Here is an 18,099-nt window from a genome sequence, read left to right as displayed (position 1 = left end):
CATGTGTCAGCCGTTTTGAGAAAAAATAAAAAACCTATTGACAGACATGAAAAACAAACACAACCTTTTAAAATATAAAATTATAATATGAAAGAAAGTGGAAATCATACATCTTCCACTTTAGCCAATGCCAACCATCCAACATTTTTGTACGATTTGGCTTTTGCCTGTCATCTGCATCTGCCTACTATAGAATAACCTCGGCATAACTTGGGCCCCCAAGCTCTAATAGAGGAAACAGCTGCATTTTGGATATTCTTGTAACAGTCTTATGCTGTGCTCATGAAGTCAATCTTGATAGATCCTGTTGAGTTGGAATCTATGTCAGTGGCTGTGGCTTGTATTTCTGTGGAGCCAAACTTGATTTCTAATTTGATCTTGCGATCCGTGCCACGTTTAGTGTCAGGCATGCTAACTGCAAATGAACCAACTGGGTCAATTCCCCATTCATCCACATACTTAGGATCTTTTCTCTCTGTGCGATAAAAACGAAACGTTACCGCTGTCTGATCTGCTTCTATTGGAGTGAAGATGTGCTCTTTGGTTTCATTCCAACCCACATTTTGATCAATTTCCACCAGTTTCTTGAAAACACCACGACACCAGTCACTCTCTTCGTTTGAGTACTTGTTTTCTGCCTTATGCCTGGACTCGTCAAACCTCCTACACGTACCAACTCCATAAGTAAAGGCACTTTTTCGTGATGCCACAACCTCTGGATGTCTTCCAAACATGACAGCTCCCTTCACGATTGCTTCTTGGGCCTTAAAAGGGCACAACACTTTACACTGACTGCCAAACTGCTTGTTAATGTGTTTGCGCAGAGTCACACTTGAGGCATAGCCCCCCACTAACAGAATGTATTCAATTCTTAAATCTTTCTTCAAGATTTCTCTGAGATTCTTAGTGATCCCGCTAAGACTCTCATCAAAGAAAGACTTCATTTTCTTTTTTGAGATTATGATTGCCCCGTCATCCCAAGATGCACCTTGCACTGTCTGGAAGAACATTTCTATGTTTTGCCTTTTCTGAGCTAATGATGCTAAGTTATACGGGCAGGAAATCTCCACATCCTCTTCCACACATTTAAGAACCGAGAAGCTGTACATCATCTTCTGAAACTCACTGGGATAACTTCTTTCATACTCATGCCAGAGGTCATCAGAGAATGTTTCTTTGAGGAAACTTTTGAACTTTTTGTCAACATTTTGCCCTCCCAGGTCATTACCAGAGGCCTTGTACAGCTCCTTCAGGGCTCCTCCACCCAGCACTTCATGTACAGTTATGTCAATAGTTCCACCTATAAGACAAAAAGGCTGCAATTAAAACTGCTGAGCAACTACAGCATTTGAGCTAATGATAAGTTCTTACAAATCTGGACACTACTACCTGAGGCAATAAGTAAAAGCTATGTTTAACAATAAATATTTTGCAGTCAAGTCAAATTTGAAATGGAAAATGGCAAATGTGCATTGTTGTGTATGCTGTTGCCTGTGGAAATGCAACCCGATTTTAAAGCTTATGTCTGGAAAAGAAAATGTTTTCGTATATTTACTAACAGCACCACATACCTCCACAATCGACAACAATGTATTGTGTTCCAGGAGCTTGCTCTAGTGTGTTTTGGTCAACGGTCTCTGCTATGAAACCATCAGATGGGAGCTTCTTACACCAGACTGAGGCTGCCTCGGGTTCCAGAGCTATTACCAACCTGTCTGCTTTGTGTTCAGTCACAATACCAGCCTAGAAATAAAATAAGTCACACATTCTTGTTAATATGAAAAAGAAAATACGTATTGTATATTTTGCCAATCATTTCAGAATTTAACAAATGCACTTACCTCAGTTGCAGCTTCTCTCATGAACTGCTTTGCAGAAGGATCCCAGATAGCAGGCACAGTCAGCACCCAGGTGAAATCAGAGGCGATGAACTTCATCCCAGCTGTGTTGTTACTGATGGTTTTCAGTGCATGTTCCTTCAGGTAGCGCAGGGTTTCTGTGATTACCTTCAAGGCACTCATCGACTTGCCGTTTATGGCTGCAATCATTACATCCCTGTTGAGTTGCTGGTGATGATTGACAAGATGTTAGTTCAAATATTCTTAGAACCCTTTTTTATTATTATTAAGATCATCATACAAAACATAGCCATTTGAGTCAGACTGAATCAGGAGTTAACATGGAAGATGCTTCTCTATTCTCATGTTGTTGCGTGCATTTCCCCTCTACCACTGTGCCATGGTTTGCCACCAAATTACTGTGTGGTGATGGAAAGGAGTCAAACTTGGAAGGTCTGAAGACAAAATAGTCTATAACCCATCTTTAGCACTGAATTACACTGCAATATATGGCAATAGTACACTAAGTGAGACACTGAGATTCAATCAATGTTATAAACATGATGTGAGGGTAGAACAACCGAAGTGAAAGAGCTACTTTCCAGCTTCAACCAACACTCAACTCTGATTCAATTCTCTTCTTCCTTTTGACTCGGCACTAAAGGTAAGACATATCTTTTTTCTCTCCTGAAACTGTGCAATGCAGCATTACAATAACATCTTGGAAAGAAAATCATTTGTAGGTAGCTCTTATGTGTGGGTAACAACAAGACATATTTTGTAATCTAATCTACATTATAGGAAAACTGATATCCTGCCTTTATTCATGAGGCATTCAAAACTACTGTACATTTAGATTTACAGACCACTCTTTACTCACTTTTCCATAGAGTGACATCTTGAAGTTTTCAAAGAGGTAGTTTTTCTTTGCTTCTTCGCTACGCATTTTGGTGTATGCCATTTTGGCATCATAACCAAACTTGAGGAATTCTTCATTTTCATTAAAAAGAATGCAGGTAGGAGTCTTCAAGGTTTCAAATCCATGCTCTTTTCCCCAGGATGGCACAGTGGGTTCCGTTTGTGCCTGTCTGGATGACACACTGAAGGCATATCCACTGTATGCAGTACCAAAGTCTATCGCTATGATAAACGAATCACCCATTTTAGAAACAGATCCAGCTAGTCTAGGTCAACAATGATGAAATAAAAAAATCAAAATGGCAATGAGCAGCAGCAGCAGCAATGCTTCAAACAACGTGAAGAACCCTGTTTCACTTTGTGTATTTATAGCCTGCAAGCTTATCTTTTCTTTCGCTGAGGCCCAACCCCCTTGGAGTTTGTTGGAACCTACATTAGTACCGCTGACAGACAGAGTTGTAGCTTCAGTACACATCTGCCTTGGACAAGATAAGAGACAAGACAAAAAAAAAAAAAAGAGCCTAAGTGAGTAGTAAATGAAGTCAAGGAAACAACTTCAGACAACTTTCCCATTGAAAAGTCTATACTGTAGAATACAGCAGCTGTTGAGTGGAGTGACATATTGTTTGCAGATGTAATTCCATTTATTCCTTTACAACAGTATAAGATAGAGATACATGCTGCTTGACAACATTTTTGTTATGCTTCTTTTGCAGCTGTTCTCCCCCAAGATATGACGAACACCCAAGACAACAGACTGAGAGGATGCAGCAACAGCATGTCCAAAGGTTTGATTATCAACATTTTGATTCACACATCACAGTTTGAACTTGTGTCTTCACACACAGACTGCAGTCTTCATTCACTGAGACTTGCTGATTGTGATTAAATTAAGATGCAAATTTGAGACGCTTACTTTTAGGAAAATGTTCAAAGAGCTTCTGTAAAATATGGAAAAATGATGAACTTCATAGACATAGACTTATCATTTAATTGCTGAATCCTAATTCAATGTGAGAAAGACATCCTGTATTACTGTACTACAGGTAATTTATCTTCTTTGTAAATTTAAAATGCAGGAACCCTGATAATGTGATGCCATCATCGGCTCTTTCTCCTAACCCCAAACTCTTTGTATGCAGTGGGCAAGTTCTTGATGCAGGATATCTACCAGAGCAGAGGTAGAGGTTGTTATTTGCTACAATTTGCTTCATTTCTCAGTGACTTCACATCCTATACATCTAAAAAGCATGAATTATGTTGATGAGATAACAAGTGAAAAATTAAAAATGACTAAACCGTTGATTTCTTCCACATATTCAGGGTCATTAACTATCAGACAGATCCTGGAAGGTATGCTATGCAACTGACTGTGGTGGGAGTTTTCTGTAATAAAGAGACTTGGAGATGAGAAGTTGTCCTTCTGATATCTTTATTGCTTGCAAGCAAGGCGCAATGCTCACCCAGAAAGTGTGTGGGACAAAGAGCGAAGCAATGAGCTTTGTCCACCCTTCTTATAATCATGTAGTAGAAACAGCTGAGTCATGAGAAGTCTGGCACATTCTTATACTTGAAACATTCTACGATTAGGATGCATCTGTGCAAAACAAAGATAAATGGGCTAGAGTTCCCAGGGTCATCTTCACACAGTAGCCACTGTCTCAAGCCAGTGGAAATGTACTGAGAGCAGACAACATAGAAATAAGACAGTGCTTCATGCATAGAGAAACAGAATGGTATAATATAATTTCCACTACACTGATCGTATTGACTTACACTCATGGCATATAGCTGATATAAAATTGCACAAGAAGTTTCTACAATTTCCCCTTAATCTTATCATCTGCCTTTAAATACAGTTGTCAAATGGCATGTAGCTTGTTGTCATGTAGGTGAAAGATGCAGCGCTGCAGCGGATAATCAATCAACCACAAACAGTAAAGCCTGGCACAAAAAAAGAAAAGAAAATCATACACAAACAGACATCTTATATTGAATATTGTTTTCATTTCCTTTACACAGCCAAATCTCCAAGAGAGATGCATGTGTCGAATCAAGTTGCCATCGGTGTCAACAAAATGCACTAGTATATGAAAACAGGTGGGTTTCTGATAATATTGTATTCATTTTATGGAACTGACAGAGATAATCCAGAAAACATCCCATGAACTACATACATTTATGGCATTAAAGTTATGAATTACAGTGAACCTGGTTTAACCAAAATAACCATTTAAGATTCTTTTAACACAGTATGGCTGAAATGGAAGAACATTACGAACAGAAACTTATGGAGGCGAGGTAAATATTTTTCTGAACATTCTTTTAATGGCAATTTAAAATATTGCACATGATATAGGCAATGAATTCAAGTTAGCTTGACATAGTTGCCTTGGTAACACTATTTGTAAAGGGTTTACATAATGTATTCATAACAGGCATGTAACATGTTAAGGATTACATGTTTAGACTTCTGTCACATGTTTCTTTAATGTACTGGATTTGAGAAAAGGTCCTACAAAGCAATGCGTTATTGTTTTTTTTAAACTTATTTATTTAACCTTTACAAACTCAGGTTTGGTTTGCTGAACACGGACGCTCTTCTCCACATTCACAATTTCAAACACTCACATAGTTTCAAAGGCATTAACAATACACATGTATATAGACACAAACACCAAAGTCATCAAAAATTGCAAGAAAAAAAATAGTATTACACTGCAAGAGAACTAACTAACTTTTAAAACATTTTCAATTTTAAATAGATGCTGATTCCATTGACTTTAAAATAGAGTGACTAGTTTCTGAAGCTTGAGCTCCCTCTACAGGTTGTTCCAAGTAGAGGTGCAGAGAATTCAAGAGATAAATTCATTATAAACCCTCAATAAATAAATAGCAATTAAAGGATAAAAGGACAGTTTGAGGCCAGACAACGTTCATAGAACAGTTTCAGCTACCATTAAGATGTGATCTATGGATTGGATACATAAAAAATATTGTTAGTAAATTGAAAAAATATAATCCTGTTACATGAATGTGTTACATGTTACAAACTTTAATTCAGTTGTTGATTTATGAACTTGTTGAATAAAAGCATGAGACATTTTCACACACTACATTTTATCCCTACAGATCCGCCCTGAAAGAATCTGAAGAAGAATTTAAATCATTCAAAGACAGGTACATGCAGCATATTGAAAAAAGAAATTGCAATTTGCTGTATATAGTGTTGCCTTGGGAAACTCAAGCATGTAAATAAAGTAGGAGAAATCTTATTGTGTTTATCTCTCCTTGCATAGAATGGCAAGTGAAATGTCTCTTTCAATAAAGACAGGAGACTCTGAGAACATGAACAACCCAGTTAGTAAAACTCGACTGAAAGAGATGTACGACCAGCTCAGAATCATACAGTGGCCTAAAATCAAAGGCCACCTGAAATCACATGATGACAACAGCAAGTTGGCCAAAAGGTTGATTCAGGTACGGTGCAGTCTGGTGACTCTAATATACTGATGCTGTTTGGGAAACTATTTTGTTTCCCACACATTTGTTTATTTGGTTCTTTTGTTTGTTTTGAAATGTTTTTATTGCCTCCTTGTTTTATTTTGTTTTGTTTTGTATCTCACCTGCAAAAAATATTAATTTTATCTCTTCTTTCTGTTTTTATCCTCACATTTTATTACTGTGTCCTCATTAATGCATTTCTTTATCACTGTGAAATAAAACTAAACTATTGATATTCATAGTACATGTTTGATGATGCAAGAGAGCAAATGGGGAAAAGGAAGCAGCACATAGAGGAAATGTTTGACCTGAACAAGCACAGCAGAGGATCAACACCTCAGAAGGTACTGTAGGGCCACTGATGAAAACTGACACATTTAAGCTTGTGTTACTATACTTTTGTCAGCGTTCTTCCTTTCTTACAGGTTACAGAGTACAAACTGTCAACAGTTCAAAATCTTCAAATGGCTCTGTATTACAGCAGAAAAGAAGATATTGTTAAGGTATGTCTGATGTATGTCAGTGTTTTGTGCACCGAAAAAGTTCAGAAATTTGTGGACCAAATGGACAAATGGGAATGGGAAATTTAGCTTTAATTTGCTAGATTCAACATGTAAAACTTTCTCACCTTCTAATTTTGCAGACTCCTTTCCTGGAACACAAAGCACATCTCGCTGCTGAATGCTACTGGTTGGGTTGTTTGATGGCTTTGAACAATCCTCCTCTTCAGCCCGACTGGGAGAAGCACGTTCCTGGGCCGGACGCTTGGGATATTTTCCCCTCTGACATCAAATGTGTTTCAATGGAGCAAAGAAGTAAAGAATCTGTCTGGTTGTGATGAGGAGAACCAAGCTGATCACATGTGTTGCTCAGTGTTGATGCTCAGGTGTCATGAATCATGAATTATACTATTTAGCAAAACCTGCAAAGGTTTTGATCAAGCTTGCATTTGTACAGTGCTACATTATATTCAACTTTTTAACCACTTATCAGCTTCATTAATTTGAAATCAGACATTCTGTATAGTTCTAATTTGATGTATTTTAAATCTTGTATTAATAAGTTTCAGATTATTTAGTATGAAAGGATACTTAAGGTTTCATCAATTATTGTTGACAATATTTGCAAACAATCAAAGTTTCTGTTTTCTATCTTATTAAATAAAGTTGAGTGAATTAAATTAGTTACTGTTTGACTGTTTTTCACAATTACTCTTTACACATCTTACACTATAGACAGCAGGGTTAATGTGATAAATTACTCAGTGCAGCCTATTGCCTTTTACTCCATGCTATGGGCAGAGTTCTAAGCAACAATTGCATGGGATAAGAGGTATAGCTTACTCTTGGCTGAAAAGCTACTTGGAAAACAGACAGCAATGTGTGCAAATTAATGACACTGTGTCAGGATTTAGGAAGGTCACCTGTGGAGTACCCCAGGGATCGGTGATTGGTCCAAAACTTTTTATACTTTATATTAATGATATTTGCAATGTTACTGAATTGTTAAAATTTGTCATTTTTGCAGACGATACCAATTTATTTTGCTCTGGGAAAAATTTAAAGGAACTTTTGTATGCTACTGAAAGGGAGCTGGAAATCCTCAAAACTTGGTTTGATGTTAATAAATTGTCTCTCAATATTAAGAAAACTAAATTTATGGTTTTTGGAAATCGAAAAGAAATTGATGGGGATATTGAATTAAAAATCTGTGATGTTGAAATTGAAAGAGTTTTTGAGACAAAATTCCTAGGGGTTGTGATTGATCATAAATTAACATGGAAACAACATATTGACTATATTAAAGGAAACATTTCAAAGTCAATAGCAATCCTGTATAAATCTAGAGATATATTAAATCATAAGGCTTTGTATATAATTTACTGCTCACTTATACTTCCTTACATATCTTACTGTGTGGAATTGTGGGGGTCGACTTTTAAAACGACTATAAATTCAGTCTTACTACAAAAACGAGCCATATGTATTATTAATAAGGCTGGTTACTATGATCACACTAATCCATAGTTTATAAAATGCCATGCTATGAAATTTAATGATTTGGTATATTATAAAATAATGCAAATAATGTTCAGAGCTAAAACAAAGTCACTCCCAGATAAATTTAAGAATGTGTAACTCGCTTTTGGTTTTCAAAAGAATGGTTTATAAAGCTATTTTTGAGGGTTACAAGTGTGAATGATTTTTATTTTATTATCATTTTTTATTTCTGGAGGGTAGCTTAAATTGATAATGTAGGATAGGCATATATAAGCATTATGCTTCTGCCTGTGCCTTTTCAGTCCCTACTTTTTTTTTTTGTTTATACTGTCTAGACTGCTTATACTTATTGTATATTAGATTATATATTGTATATACTGTTTATACTTATTGTATTGTGTGTGATGACTGAATAAAATACTACTACTATGTTAAAGCATGGTTGTAGGCTTTGTCTATTATAGATGGATGGTAATTTCTTTCATAGAATCTTGATTTCATCTCATCTGCCTTGCATTTGAATTCATCCAGTTCTGAGCAATTTCTCCTTAGTCGTAAGAACTGTCCCTTAGGTATATTTCAAGTGGTTTGGGTGGTTGCTGTTATGGTGGAGGAGGGTATTGCGTTCCATGGGCTTCCTGTAGATTGAGGTATGAATGCTTCCGTCCTGGTGTTTAGAGGTGGTAAGGTCCAGAAAGTTAATAGTGTTGGGGTTATATTCCATTGTGAATTTGAGAAAAGAGCTACTTGAATTCACATATGTCTGAAACATTTTGAGTTCTTCCATTGTGCCATTCCAAAATATCAAGATATCATCTAAAAACCTTTTCCACAGCTTTATCTTTGTTCTGAATGGATTTGCGATTTTTGCATATAATTTGAGACTTGCAGTTGTATATCACCATTTGTGAACATGTGAAAACATTTTGCATGGATGTATTTGAATGTGTAAAAAAGATTTAAGCAAACAAAAATAATGTGTAAATGTGTAGAAAAGATTTGTAGTTGTAAACAACATTTTGTGAATGTGTAAATAACATTTGTGGACAAATGATTTCAAATGTGAGGTTGCAAAAAAAATCAGAGCAAACAGATAAGGTTTTGTGAATGTGTAATGGAAGATTCAGAGCAGCCAACGTCAAACGTCAAAATTTTTGTGGGATAAAATCAAATTGGTATCATCAGCAAAGATGATTGGAAGTAAGGTCGAAGACACAGCAGCAAGGTCATCTGTCTACTAATTCCAGGAATCTCTGTCTGTGTGTGTGTATGTGTGTGTGTCCTTCGCATATCTCGAGAACCGTCCGTCCGATCTACTTCACACTTGGCGGGTGCATTGCTGGGGACCCAAGGACGTGCAGTGTCGGATTTGGTGCAATTTGGACACGCGACACATATAATAAACTTTGACTAAACAAGCGAACAGCGAGCCGCTCAGCTCTGTGTCTGAGTGCAGCGGGGGCTGTTTGATATAAACACCATCACATCACAGCGGGGCGGGGCTTCAGGGCTCTGACTGGCTGAGCGGGACAAAGGCACGCACCCCGCTCAGTTAAACTGCCCGAGAGAGAACAACGAGCGCACACAGGAGAAAAAAGCAGAGGCGGAGGCAGTAAAACTAGCCAATAGGAGCGCAGACACGTTTGATTGGCAACAGAATCAACCAATGGAAGGCCGTAAACTGCTTCTACGGTTCAAGCGCAGTTTAGTCTCACTGGTGAAGTCTGACCCAAGGACGTGCAATGTCGAATTTGGTGCAATTTGGACACGCGACACGTTCAATATTACTAAACTTTGAATAAACAAGCGGACAGCGCTCTGTGCAGCAGCGGGGCTCAAGCGGTACGGGCACGTGCGGTTCTTGAGAAAGCTGCACTACGGGCACGAGCGGTACGGGCACGCGCGGTTCTCGAGAAAGCTGCACTACGGGCACGAGCGGTTCTCGAGAAAGCTGCAAGCAGCAGTCGGCTCTGTTGAGCTGGAGGTTGTCGTCGCACCATCCAACAAAATTCTCCATCAGCTCTCTGTATTCCTCCTCATTGTGACGCAGCTGACAATGGAGGAGTCATCGGAGAACTTCTTTAGATGGCATGTTCCAGAGTTGAAGCAGAAGTCTGAGGTGTAGAGGGAATAGAATAGAAATGGTGACAGTACGGTTCCTTGGGGTGCGCAGTGTTGCCCAGCATCATGTCTGACAGGCAGCCCTGCAGACAGACGTATTGTGGCCTGCCGGTGAAGTAGTCCATGATCCAGGCCACGAGGTTGTGGTCTACCTGCGTCTCCGAGAGCTTCTCTGCCAGCAGGAGGGTCTGGATACCTGTTGTTGAAGGCACTGGAGAAGTCAAAGAACATGACTCTCACAGCTCCCCCTGGTGTCTCCAGGTGTGAGTAAGCCCTGTGTAGCAGGTAGATGATGGCGTCCTCCACGCTGATGTGGGCCTGGTATGTGAACAGCAGGGGATCCAGGGGCCAGTCCAGCCGCCATTCTCTCAAAGTTCTTCATGACGTGAGGTCAGAGCGACTGGCCTTAAGTCACTGAGAGAGCTGGGATGTCCTTTCTTGTGCACTGGGACAATGCAGGAGGTCTTCCACAGCTGGGGCACTTTCTTCAGCCTCAGAGACAGATTGAAGAGGTGCTGAAACACTCCTACAAGCTTCCCAGCACACACCTTGAGCACCCTGGGGTTGATGTTGTCTGGACCCTTTGCTTTGTTTATTCGCAGTTTAGAGAGCTGCCGTCTCACCTGACAGGATGTGATGATGGGCTGGGGGACAGGAGAGGAGGTGTTGAGCTGTCCTCTGATGTGGAAGACAGACTGGGGCTGGAAGAAGAGGTGGAAGGGGGGACCTGCATACAGCAGGTCCAAGATCTTGTTCTTCCTTGTTTTACAGGTCACTGTGTGAAGTTTGTCAGGGTTCTGGAGAGTGGGACATGGTTGAAATCTCCAATGATGAAGGCCCTGGGGTGTTTTGTCTGTAATCCCGCGACGGTAGAGTGGATGAGATCACTAGTGCTTGCCATCACTTCCAACGGTGGAATGTAAACAACAACCACAATGGTGTGCGAAAACTCCCAAGGCAGATAGTATGGCCTCAGACCAACAGCCAACAGCTCGATATCTGGAGTACAGATGCGTGCCTTCACAGTAATATGTCCTGGGTTACACCATCTGGAGTTAACTAAGACGGCTAGACCTTCTCCTCCTGCACTAGCGTAAAGCCGGCTAGTTCAACTGAACAGTCTGGTATATTGCCATTCAGCCATGTCTCCGTGAAACACAACACACTGCACTCCCGGTACTCACGCTGGCTGCTCGTCAGGGCTGAGAGTTCACCAGTTTTTTTTGGCCAGCGATCTCACATTCCCCATGACCACCGATGGAAGACAAAGTTTAAATCTCCTATTCCTCTCCGTCTTATTCCTCACCCTCACACCGACTCTCATTCCCAGTCGATGTCTCCTCAGCTCCGCAGGTATTTTTGCATAGAGCTAGAATGTTAAAGTAGTGCAAAAGTAGTGCAAAGGTAGTGCAACAAAAACAAATAAATGTAGAATCATTTCTCCCTCATGTGACAAGCATCTGCTTAAGAAAACCAGTCAATTCAAATTTCCAAATGTCACAGTATCCTTAACATATTCTTAATGGCAAGTGAAACTCTCCTTTTGCAAAGTTCTGTCTAGGTGCAGCACATAGAAACAATCTATTTTCAGTAAAAATGCAATGCCTATATTCTACTCCTACACCATGCAGCAGAGGTAGTATTAATAATACTACATGAAAATATGAAAACATCTCCTCAACTCTAAACTGAAGGAGATCCAATTGTTCTTATACATTTAATGCCATTCTGGTCCCCTACACTATGGGACCAGAATGGCAAGAAAGATAAAGTGAGTCAAAACATGTTATTCAAGTTCAACTTTATTTATTTATATAGTGCTTTATCACAAGCATGTCTCAAAGGACTTTGAGATTAATTGCTTATTGCTAATAAAAGTTAATCTGTAGCTGTTACAGAGATCGAAAGTACATAATTACCAGTAACCCTATTACAATGCTCTGTGCCAGGGTTCAACCGACATGAGTCTTTGAAGGCCGATACCAATGTGTTGGATTGAAGCTGTTGATGGCCACTATGGCTAAGTGTTGTTATTGCATTGTTGTTCATATAAGAGGTAAAAAAGGACCCATCCCCAAACACTGGGCAGATAACGACCCATCAAATTATCTGCAAGGAATGCCAAAATGGGTACTTGGGTTAATTTTGGGAGTATGGTTGTAACCCAACATGGAAAAACACACACATTATTTTTTGCTTGTCATAGATTACTGATCTTTGCTTCAGAGTTTTAACATAGCTTTTTCATAATAGCGTCATAAAATTATTTTGTTTGAATTGTTAACTGTTTAATCCAAAAAGCAGTGTTGAGACCATTTGTATTTTTTATATACCACTTGTACTTTTATAGACTATATACAGTATATACTATATACTATATTATAGGCTATATAGGCTATACGTATATAATGACTTAATGGCAAGTGAAACTCAAATGCAAATTTCTGTCTAGGTGCAGCACATAGAAACAATCTATTTTCAGTAATTTGTTTGATAGGAACACGAAAGTGCAATGCATATTCTCTACTCCCACATCATGCAGCAGAGGTAGTAATAATAATACTACATGAAAATCTGAAAACTCTCCTCAACTCTAAACTGAAGGAGATCCAATTGTTCTTATACATTTAATGCCATTCTGGTCCCCTACACTATGACACTAGGACAGGAATGGCAAGAAAGATAAAGTGAGTCAAAACATGTTATTCAAGTTCAAGTTTATTTATTTATATAGCGCTTTCAGGGGCGGAAATCACGGGGGGGACAGGGGGGTCCGGACCCCCCCTTCCTGGGACTAACAGAGAGTTGTCCCCCTCAATATATCATTGTAAACATAACTATATAATTTTAAATAATATAATAATATGCATTGAAAGCACTTGTGCTAATTATAGACGCAAAACAATGCGTTTTTAAGTTTCGAAAGATTGAGTCCCCCCCTCATATGCCTCACAGTGGTTTGGTCCACTGCCTACCTGCCTCCCCGAACCCCCACACACACACATTAGCCCTCGGTACGAGTGTGTGTGGAGGATCTCTGGAAGTGTGTCAGTGGTGGCAGACCTCCAGTAAGTAGCTGAGGTTAACTTAAAACAAAGGATGTGTCAGACATTTTTCTTTACTTCTACCACTCAATAGAATAAAACACATTCACAATTGTAACCAGACTACATTTTGTTCCGTTACCTCGCGGTTGAATCTCGTGCGTCAGCGTGTTGGCACGAGCCGCGTCTCCTAATGCATGTATGTGTATGGAGGCAGGAGGTCTGTCCACAATTAAAATCCTCATAACTCACTGAATTTTCGACCGATTTTCAAGCGGTTTGGTTTGTTACAAATGCCAGACATGTATTTATGATACAGGATACTTGGTTAAATTAAAATGCGGGATTTCATACCAAAATACTTTATCTTTTGTAGATGGTAACAGTAATATTTCTATAATATAATATTTAAGATTAACTTACCCTATGTAATTAGGTTCTAAGTATATTATTTTTTTCTTACTGCATGTAAAATGGCTGCCACTATGTTATTTTGTTCATAATTTTGGAAATAAATGAAGACTTAATTAATAAAAAAGACATAATTACAACAAACATTATGTTAAAATATAAGTAAGTTTCTGGCAGGCTTCATAGCGTTCTGGACTTTTACACATTGACAGCAAAACATTAGAGATCTGCTTTTTCGGGAAAACTAAATCTAATTAGGCATATATTAGCTTTAGTTCAGTTAATGGGTGTTGCATCTCACCTACTACTGTAAATAACCTGCATGCTGTGTGTGTGTGTGTGTGTGTGTGTGTGTGTGTGTGTGTGTGTGTGTGTGTGTGTGTGTGTCTATTTGTCAGCCAGCCAGGTCAGTTAAAATGGCAGAGAAAAGAAAAACAGACATCCGATCATTTTTCAGTGCACCGAAACGCCAAGTAGAAAGACCCCAGTAATATCAAAGGCAATTTGATCAAATCTTCATAAGAAAGGAATGAAGTGCTTATGGAAATGTTTCATAATGGACCTCTATATACATTTAATACAACAGTACTTTTGGCGGCACCTTTGGTGTCCCCTTCAGGAATTGCTCTTGAGAAATTTTTCTGTTTATTGTCCCCCCCAACAGTGAAATGAAATATCCACCCTTGAGCGCTTTATCACAAGCATGTCTCAAAGGACTTTGAGATTAATTTCTTATTGCTAATAAAAGTTAATCTGTAGCTGTTACAGAGATCGAAAGTACATAATTACCAGTAGCTCTATTAAAATACTCTATACTAGGGTTCAACCGACATGGTAAAACTATTTTGAGAGAAAGGAGTAAAGGTAGCTTATCTTGCGTTAACTCAGTTAAATCAGCCCTACCCAATCTGAGGTCAGTTGATCTTGAGTGAAGCAGCCTCAGCAGGGAATACCTCATTTGGTATTAAAGAGACAACTCTTTAGCCCCAGTTGGCAGCCTCAATCCCCAATGGGATGCTCCACTCAGTGAGTAGGCTGGGAGGATGTTGTCCTGACGTTCAATGACAGTCTCTTCGGGTGGAGTGGCTACACAAAGTCTTGCTGATGTTGATTCTTGATGAAGTTGAATCTTAAAAGATTATTTTTGTGTTGGTTCAGCTTACAAGAGCATGTCTTTTCTTTTGTAGTGTTGCAAAGTCCGGCTCTTTTACGAGATTCGGTTCGTTATGAGTCACTCAGTGAGAAGTTGTTCAATTGATTCTTTTGTTCATTTGATTCAGTTGGCCATTATGCGCAGGTGATAGAGGGAAGACTACTGGTGAACGATGAACAAGAGTCAAAAGAGTGGGTTGGCTCCACGTAATTCTTGTTTACTTATGTATAAACTTAGGAGAGTTGTGAACGATGTAAAGTCTACCCGATACCACTATAAAATTCATGAAAGTGGACAACAGAATGTCTTTCAATCAATGAGAACCGTGTAGACTCAACCAAAGTGAACCGTACATGTCGATTAGAAAAACCAAGCGCATTTTTTTCTCGTTCATCACTTGTCAACCTATATAATATTACAAAAGTGGGAAATGCTACAAGTAACTAAACAAAACAAATAGGCTAGGTCAAATAAAAAGCAAGTAAACACAACAAAAGTGAAATAGGAAATATTAGAGACTTCCAGGTCATGTGGATCCCATGCTGTATGTATGCCAGAGAGTTTTAATTTTTTGAATCTGCATGCGCTCCAGCTCTTCACTTATATGTTCCTGCTTTCTGCCCGACCAGACGCTCTCTGCTTTACTATCTATTTTTGGAAATATTTTCCTGTTTTTCCTGCTGCACTGCTCAAAACTATGAGAGTTTACTGCAGTGTGGTGTGTGGATAACACATGGCCCCCCTCGGATTAGAGTCTACAAGATGCACGGACTGCTTTCAACTGTTACAGAAGATTGCTGTACTTGAAACCAGGATTCTCGCATTGGAAAAAGCTGGATAACTTCATGACACACTAAAAATGTCTCCTATCGGTGAGCTGATACAACCTAGCACAGCTAAGCAGGCTCAAAATGAAGAATTGTGTATAAATGATACTATAACGTTTCCAAAACTTGGTAAAACTGAGCCAGTACAAGGAAAGCCCTCTGAGCCTAAAGAGAATAGTAACTGCTGGCACAAGTTTGGCGCAAAGCCCAAGAATAAAGGCAGAACCGTAGTCCAGCATGGAACACAGCTAAGGAAGCCAGCTCATTCGACACCGGGCACCTGCACCAGAAGATGGCCAACTAAAGATGCAAAAAATCAGAGACTGTCTGTTCTCCAGCCGTAAGGTTGATGGTGACTATCAACCTTACGACTGGAGAACAGATTTGAACCGTTACAATATCTGCATGAATTAGAAAATGAGGGCACTGCTGACCAGTTGCACAAGAGAGAACAAGGACGGATTATTGTACGCATTATGGTGAGGGAGAAAGACCAAAAAAAGCTCACTCAAGGACTAAACCGTGACCCCCCATCGGATCAAGCGAGCGAGCCGCCCACTCTTATTGTGGGAGACTCCGCTATCAAAGACATTAGCGGTACGATGTTGAAAACATGTTGTTTCCCAGGTGCAATGGTCAGTGACATCAATGATAAAATCCCCCAGATATTGTCTGATCATCCAAGAATAAATCAAATCATTGTTCATGTGGGGACAAATGATACTCGCAGAGAGCAGTCAGAAACGCTAAAGCAGGACTTTATGAAATTGTTTGACAGACTTGGCCAACTAAAGATTCAGTCATTTATCAGTGGTCCCCTACCAACAGTGGACAGAGGAATCAACAAGTTCAGCAGACTCCTAGCACTGAACTCATGGCTTTCCACATTGTGCAGTTCAAAAGGACTGAACTTTATTGATAATTTCAATCTGGGGACGCAACAACCGTTTCAAACCTGATGGCCTACATCCAAACAGATTAGGGGTGAAACTACTAATGGGGAATCTTCAGTACTCCCTTCATCTCCCATCTGCCCCCTGCCCTAATGCGCTGCAGTCCCTATATCAGCAGCCCAAGGTCAACCACTCTGCGTTGATCCTGTCCTCTCCTATTGGTGCCTGTGTCATATTCTAACCTCTCTCCTCTCTCCCACTCAGCTGCTCCTGGTTGTTCCCTCAGATGTTCCTGGTTGGCCTGACGACCACATTATAAAGAGGCCAGGCACATTCAGCTTGGTCTCCCTCCTCTAATCACAGCCATGTGGTGACTCTCCATGGTGTCGATTTGTGTTACTTTTCCAAAACTTGTCTCAGCTTATGTTATTGACCTCCTGCTGAAACGATCTATTCTTTGGAGGTCGTAACATAATTTGGGGGCTCATCCAAACTTTGAGGGCATGTTTTTTCCTGATGTTTGGGGTTTAGACATGTTTTTTGTGGTTCGGCTTAGTGGTAGGCTCCTAGTGGCAGTAGTAGTCTAGTGCTTAGGCATGGTTAGCCATGTGGACTGCTGTGTTACTCTGGTATTGTTTGTAGCACTTTTTTTTATGCAGTAAACTGGCTTGGATAGTGGCACTACATGACGCATGGATTGCTTGGTACCTTTTTGGGGTGCAGTGTTCACTCTGATTGTGTTTTGGATAGGTTTTGGGAATAGTAATTGTGTGGTCTAAGGTGGCTTGTTTGTTGCACTTTTGTGCTGTTCTGTCATTCTTATGCTAAATGCAGATTACATGATTTTGAGAATCCCCAAATCGCTGTACCGCGCACATTACACAACATTATTTCTTGTAATCTGTTGTCTTGTCGACGTAGCGGTGCGCACACTACACAATCGAGCGCAGACGAGGTGCACAAATTACAAGATCTTTCACCTAGAGGGATCCCTGACAAAGAACGATACACCATTTTCTCACGAAAACACACACGAGAAGTGGCCCTGAATGAATACTGATGTGTATGTAAATGTGCTTGTTATTCCATTCTCTGTGAGAAAATGTCAAAGTCGGAGTCAGACGGAAAGCCGGACCCTTTATAAAACTAAAAAGAAAAAAGAAATGGTCCGATATGAGGTTGACGCCAAGAAGCGCATTGCTTTCAACCTTTCACATTAATTTGATTTGAATAAAAAACGCATAACAGTCTTAAGAAAAGACTAGACAAGCTTTTTGTTCCCATTTTCTGACTTGGGGTATCAGACTGAGGGTGCGACCGGCGGCGAACAGCTGGCTGAAGAGGATGGCTGCGCGCTGGGCACCGGCGTCTCCAATGCACCCGTGCGTCA

At 39.7% G+C, this 18,099-nt stretch overlaps 2 protein-coding genes and 1 long non-coding RNA gene across 3 annotated transcripts in view; 2 read left to right on the top strand and 1 right to left on the bottom strand.

Annotated features, from left to right (window-relative positions):
- Nucleotides 1–207: 207 nt before the first annotated feature.
- Nucleotides 208–3,000, bottom strand: LOC144539875 (heat shock 70 kDa protein 12A-like). Its single transcript, XM_078286148.1, has 4 exons — nt 2,719–3,000; nt 1,842–2,066; nt 1,572–1,743; nt 208–1,300 (listed from the first exon to the last, which is right to left on the bottom strand). The coding sequence occupies exons 1-4, from the start codon at nt 2,998–3,000 to the stop codon at nt 270–272; spliced, it is 1,710 nt and encodes a 569-aa protein (XP_078142274.1). The 3' UTR covers nt 208–269.
- A 271-nt stretch (nt 3,001–3,271) lies between these two features.
- The window catches only part of LOC144539927 (uncharacterized), a 198,076-nt gene continuing 183,248 nt past the window's right edge, over nt 3,272–18,099 (top strand). The window contains exons 1-4 of the mRNA XM_078286272.1: nt 3,272–3,281; nt 3,473–3,544; nt 3,899–3,937; nt 4,080–4,109. Of these exons, the coding sequence (XP_078142398.1) occupies nt 3,490–3,544; nt 3,899–3,937; nt 4,080–4,109 (124 nt within the window). The 5' untranslated portion in view covers nt 3,272–3,281; nt 3,473–3,489. The remainder of the gene's footprint in view (nt 3,282–3,472; nt 3,545–3,898; nt 3,938–4,079; nt 4,110–18,099) is intronic.
- On the top strand, nt 6,482–7,055 carry LOC144539920 (uncharacterized). The gene is made up of 3 exons (XR_013505154.1): nt 6,482–6,604; nt 6,686–6,763; nt 6,904–7,055. It is a non-coding gene; the product is annotated as an uncharacterized LOC144539920 (long non-coding RNA).

The sequence above is a fragment of the Centroberyx gerrardi genome, chromosome 10 (genome assembly GCF_048128805.1).
Source record: "Centroberyx gerrardi isolate f3 chromosome 10, fCenGer3.hap1.cur.20231027, whole genome shotgun sequence".
NCBI lineage: Eukaryota > Metazoa > Chordata > Actinopteri > Beryciformes > Berycidae > Centroberyx > Centroberyx gerrardi.
The sequence above is the reverse complement of the archived record's forward strand: the minus strand, read 5'-3'. Positions and strand labels throughout refer to the sequence as shown.